This window comes from Contarinia nasturtii, unplaced genomic scaffold, assembly GCF_009176525.2.
Source record: "Contarinia nasturtii isolate CC-2019 unplaced genomic scaffold, AAFC_CNas_1.1 Cnas_scaffold_1923, whole genome shotgun sequence".
In the NCBI taxonomy this organism is placed as follows: Eukaryota; Metazoa; Arthropoda; class Insecta; order Diptera; family Cecidomyiidae; genus Contarinia; species Contarinia nasturtii.
Window position 1 is genome coordinate 1 of NW_022199253.1, and position 6,353 is coordinate 6,353.

The window sequence follows — 6,353 nt, forward strand, 5'->3', positions numbered from 1 at the left end:
AAAAAAAAAAAAAAAAATTCTTAACGTTTGAAGCAAATTTCAATACAAATTGAAGGTACTTTCTATACGAAGTATTTTACGAATCCCATTTTTTTGGTGATTTTTTCAAATATTGATTGTTTCTCAAAACTAACATCAGATTCGGTTTTCGTAGCAAAAAACCCCTTTACACATATCAAACTTTGATTTACGTCTCTGGGAAAAGATTTATCTAGTTAAAAAAATTTCGCATACCATACCCCCATATATGGGTACATCATGGATACACCGATGAACGAATATCGCTCAAAAACAATACCAGCCTACTCCTTTCAATCCCAATCACCCTGTAAAGTCAGATGTGAATTTGCTGTTCTCTAAGAAGAATTATCGTGCTAACAAAATGGTTAAAAAAAATTGCGTAAAGTACACTTTCGGGAGGTTGCTGTTGGAATGATTAGTTTTTCATGATCGTTTATTTCGGCTTTAGTTTTCAATATTCGAGTCCAATTCAACAGCACCAAAATCGAACGATTTTCGACGCTGGATGACCAATGTTAAAAGCAATGGTTGACAAATGATGGACCGTGTTAAACTGTGGTGAATCCTCCGTAAACCATGCTAAATCATGTTTTGACACGTTTTACCGTGATGGTCGACCTCAAAATCCATGGTAAATCATATTTTAACAGTTTTTACCATGATGGCCAACCCCGTAAACCACGATAAATCATGTTTTGACAGTTTTTACCATTTTAAATGGTTTTAGACTACGATGTACCATCATGTCCGACCTCAAAAACCGTGTTATATGGTGTTATACCACGATGGACCGTGATGTCCAACTTTAATAACCATGTTAAATGATGTTAAAATCGCTTAAATCGTCAAAATTTTACATTTCAAACCATTTACCACGGTCCATCATGGTCGGCCATCATGGTTACCACGGTTTACCACGGTCCATTCTCACCTTTTGACAATAAAATGTGCAAAATTTAGGCAAAATACTGTAAAAATACGGTTTTTTGACCATAATGGCCGTGTTAGACCACGATGGCCGACCATGATGGTGCCTATGTTCACCGCCCGGCCGAGACCTTTCCCACGGTATAACTTTTATCCGGATCGGTTGAGGCGTTTGGACGCCAACCCGGAACAAACAAACAGACATACTTTCGCTTTTATAGATATAGATTTTATGCACTCAATTTATTTTATCATATATGATATCTCAGTGTGCCTTTGTGCACATGTCTTATGTTGTCTGTCAAGCTATATTGCGCATGATACACAACAGTGTCGAGTGTAGTGTACACTATACGATATACATGATGTGCACTATAGTCAACACCGTTGCGTGTGTATCTTGTCGACAGTCAGTATAGCATAATGAAATATCATATATGATAAAATAAATTGAGTGCTTATATATTTTATAAAATTATAATTATAACTAATTTCTTCTTGAAAACTTCTGTGCATTTTGAAAATAAACCAATACAACATTTTTTGACTTTTCGAAACAACAAATATCACATTTGATATTTTCTATAGTACTTTAAAACCATTATAATCAGAGAAGCACTAGAAGACACTCCATTTAAATTTATTTAAATTAAAATTATTAAATTAAATATTTTGAAAATATTTCAATATTTTTCATTTTTCTTCTGATACGTATGAAATGTAAGTGTGTTTGTCGATTTATAAGCGCCATCTATTGCGAATTTGTACCATTTTTAGTTAAGAGGGACTGGCTCTGATGTCAAATTTTAAATCGTACGTTTCACGTCGCTCCCCTGACACCGATCGACGACCATATAAAACAAAATTCTTTATACCAATATGTATTGGTTTTTTTTTCGGTGCGAGGAATCCGAATCTGGTATTAGTTTTGCGATCCGACTAATTTTTAATACATTTTTCATCTGAAAAAATCATCAAAATTGTTGATTTTGTATAGGTGCTATATCTGTATGACATCTCAATGACGTGAAACTTTTTACAGCCTATGTTGAATCTGGTAGAATTTACACACTGTGTCTAAAATATAAAATTAACTATATAAAATTTTATTGAATTCAACCAAAATGATGTTTCTTTACTTGTTTAGCTCCATGGGGGCGACTTGAAAAAACTTGACATCAGCGCCAGGCCCTCATAACTAAAAATGGTACAAATTCGCAATAGATGGCGCTTATAAATCGACAAACACGCTTACATTTTATCAGAAGAAAAATGAAAAATATTGAAATATTTTCAAAATATTTAATTTAATGATTTTAATTTAAATAAATTTAAATGGAGTGACTTCTAGTACTTCTCTGATTATAATGGTTTTAAAGTACTATAGAAAATATCAAGCCAGCAATGAGCCGATGAATGAAACAACCACGTCGAAAATTTTCATATTTCCGCTAGTAGTCATCAAAACATTTCATACAGCCACAATCACCCATCTCAAAAAAAATTCTGTTGACATTTTTCCGATTGGGATTAGGAGAAGTAATATCAAAACTCAACGCCAGATTTTTTTCAGGTTGGATTTGGATGCTTGTAAAACAAAAGTTCGCAAAGCAAGAAGCATGCTTGGACAACAAACGGTAATTATAACCAAATCCATTTTATAAAATAATAATGTTCCCGTATTGATTCTTCGATGCTGAAAAAAAGACAATGACTTTTTTTATTTGATAAATCAAACACTATCAGAAAGATGGAATTTTACCGGAAGTGGCCCTCGAACAGGTACACCACAGTTAAAAAAGTTTCAAATTCGTCCTTCGTTTTTAATTTGTTTTATTTTTTTAATTTTCTAAATAAGTTTTATAAGTTTTAATGAATGAATTATTTTGAATTTTTAGGCCGAACGAGATTTGCGTGTAGCTCAATCAGAGTTTGATCGCCAGGCTGAAATAACGAAACTTCTGCTTGAAGGAATTAGTACATCTCAGACGAGTCATTTGCGCTATTTGCATGAATTCGTTGGCTCCCAAGTTCGTTACTACGCAAAATGTGCTAGCGCAATGAATGACTTACAACATGAATTGGCCAATTGGTTTGTTAAATAATGTTTTCGAATTTTTAAGCTATTCAAGTATTGCAATTAATAATTAATCTAATTATTAATTAGAAGCCAAAGGCCCATTTACAAAAAGAAAACTTTATATAGAGCCAAAATCGAGATTGAACTAACTTGTATTTAGGCCGGATACAGTAAAAAGTCGGAACATTTTCTTTTTGGATTACATGGATTTTGACTAGGGGTTGGACACTCGGATTAGGAATCGTCGTTTGCTTTGGATTTGTAAATAATAGTCGTATTCGTCGGAATATTGGAATTTGGTTTTTAGCGTGATACACTTCGTGGAATTTGGTTTTTAGCGTGTTTTCTTACTAAAATTGATTTAACAATTTAATGAAACAATTTTTATTTATTGAAAACATTGGAAATCAAATATTTTTTTTTATAATTGGTATCAAATTTATGGACTAAAATTATAATTTTAATTTATTAATTGCTGTACGACTTATGAATATAAATAAGTTCATTTATAAAACCGTCAATGCAGATATAAGTTCGATGGTCGTATTTTGAGAGTTATACAAAACATGTAGTTATTAAAAATTAAAATGTTAAATGTGTGTTAGTTTTTATTAAATTGTATTAGTTTTCAATTTAAATTTCTCAAAATTACAAAAAATATTGAATTTCAATGTTTAAGATTGAAATTAAATGATATCCTTGTGCATATACTGTACAAACAGAATATAAACTAGATCATTGAATTTTTGGGAATCGTCGGAATAGCGAGAATCGAGGATTTGATGTATATTCTTCATTTTCAAACGGTGTCTAACCCCTAGGATTTTGAGTATTTGTGACAATTCGTTTTCTCTTTTGAAAAATTTCAGTAGTCTCGGAGCATATATACCAATTGAGATGCATGATGAAACAACGAAGAAAGAAAACGATATTCCCATGCATCGCCGAGCTAGAGTTCTGTGCTCATACGACGCTAAAGATAGCACAGAATTGAGCCTCACTGCAAATGAAGTAATTACAGGGAGTCCACGAAGTGCTTGTAAAAAGATCCCACAGATTCCTTTCGCCCCTGTGACGCTTCACTATGGAGTTATCGCCCACATAACCTCACAAGCTTCGTCAAAAATCTCAGTACTCGGATAAGTGACACGCCAACGGACTATGTACCTGGAATTTTCGTCAGAAATGTATGGGTTGGGGCTCCTTATAAAAAATAAGTAGGAAAAATTCGACGAAGGCGACTTACGCATGTTAGACCAATACACCGGTGTAAATAATACTATTTTAACTCATTTTGAGGGGTAGACGTTCTACTAACTTCAAACATCAGAATAACCTTACTCAAATATTTCTCACTGTGCAAAAAGTGACCTCCACAAGAAAAACAAGAAAGGGCATCAATTGTGATCAGAACTTCTATAATTACAGTAGATAAAATTGACTCTTGCGGGGATTGCCTACGGAAGTTTGCCCAATTTTTTTCTTCTTTTTTTTTGTCAACATCTGTGGGATTTTTTAAGAGATAATCGTCGTGTTACTCACCTTCAACCATTGAATATCTCGTGTCCGAATTTTGTAAGATCAATTTTAAAAACAAAAAACCAACGTATTAAACGTATTAAAATCAATTCAAAAAGATTTTGTGATATGGACATTAAGATTTATATATCAAAGAGATGAGAATTATGTATTGCCACCGTATCAGTTTAGATGTGATGTTTTAAATATTCAACCGCTTTGGAGACGGCGTATAAATGCCTCTATATTTTTAATTTATGATCTGTTATTAGGTAAAATATTGTCAAATTCGCTTAGAGATAAGATTGTATACACAAGACAGCAATATAACGTAAACCAAAGAAATTTGAGAAATACAGAACTTATTAGAGTACGAATGTTTACATCGGACTATGCACATAATCAGCCATTTTACGTAGCATGTAGGAATTTCAATTTAATACGAGAACAATTTTTTGAATCGGCATCAAGAGAAATTTTTAGGAATAATATTATTCAATTAGACAATTTGATATTTAATAATCGGTGAACAGATAATTTTAAAGAATGTATGGAGACGAAAGAGATTACACAATGAACACAATCGATATCTGCTGCTCCGAAGTCGAAAAGACTGGTAGCTGGATATTCGATCGGGTAGTGTTTCATTGTTTCATTGTAAACGATATTGCACAAATTTTGTGATAAATTCAGTCTGTGATCAGACGGTGAAATAAATAAATAAAATAAAATAAATGGTCAACATGCATTTGAACGGATCAACATACACAAGGATCTGGGAGTTGTATTTGACACGAAGCTGACATTTGACAATCACATCGACGCGATTACAGCCAGTGCACATGGGGCAATGGGTTTTATTAAACGCACATTAAAGAATAAGTTCACGATTGAATCTGCAAAAATGTTATACTGTGCACTAGTAAGATCAAAGCTAGAGTACGCGAGTATTGTATGGCAACATACCACCGTATCCATTCCAATAAAATAGAGTCAATTCAAAAAGATTTTGTGATATGGACATTGAGATTTGTTTACCAGAGAGATGAAAATTTTGCGTTGCCACCGTATCAGTTTAGATGTAATGTGTTAAATATTCAACCGCTTTGGAGACGGCGTATAAATGCCTCTGTATTTTTAATTTATGATCTCCTTTTGGGTAAAATAGTGTCTAGTTCACTTAGAAATAAAATTGGATATACAAGACTGCAATATGACGAAAACCAAAGAAATTTGAGAAATTCAGAACTGATTGGAGTTAGGGCATTTTCGTCGGATTATGCACATAATCAGCCGTTTTACGTAGCTTGTAGAAACTTAAACTTGAAAAGAGAAACATTTTTAGAATCGGCATCAAGACACATTTTTAGAAACAATATTGTCAAATTGGAAAATGTGATATTTGACCATTGAAAAATTTAACTTCCAACATAATGTATTATATAGAAATAAAAACAGTGAACACAATCGATATCTGCTACTCCGAAGTCGAAAAGGCTGGTAGCTGGATATTCGATCGGGTGGTGTTTCATTGTCAAGGATTATTGTATAAATTGTGTGATAAATTCAGTCTGTGATCAGACGGTGAATAAATAAATAATAATAATAATAAACGTGGTATACATTTTGAACTGTAAACACCACATGCCATGCTATTCCGTGTATCAGGCAATGACCTGAAATGAAAGAAAAAATTACGCAAACGCATTATTAGAACATTACATTTTCATTTCCACTTCCAATTCAATACATAATTTACATTTGTACATGATCAGCTTTGCAGCTGAAATGTCTCGATGCCAGACAG

The 6,353-nt window shown here is 32.9% G+C and overlaps 1 protein-coding gene across 2 annotated transcripts; it reads left to right on the plus strand.

Annotated features, from left to right (window-relative positions):
- The first annotated feature begins 2,313 nt into the window (after positions 1-2,313).
- Positions 2,314-5,276, plus strand: LOC116347492 (endophilin-B2-like). Of its 2 annotated transcripts, none has more exons than XM_031778088.1 (4): positions 2,314-2,585; positions 2,695-2,730; positions 2,847-3,040; positions 3,901-5,276. In XM_031778088.1, exons 1-4 carry the CDS (start codon positions 2,316-2,318, stop codon positions 4,169-4,171), a joined length of 771 nt encoding a protein of 256 aa, XP_031633948.1. In that variant the 5' UTR covers positions 2,314-2,315; the 3' UTR covers positions 4,172-5,276. The 2 variants fall into 2 exon arrangements, 1 of the variants encoding a protein (XP_031633948.1); XR_004201694.1 differs by having other exon boundaries at positions 2,323-2,585; positions 2,656-2,730; positions 3,898-5,276.
- Positions 5,277-6,353: the final 1,077 nt, after the last annotated feature.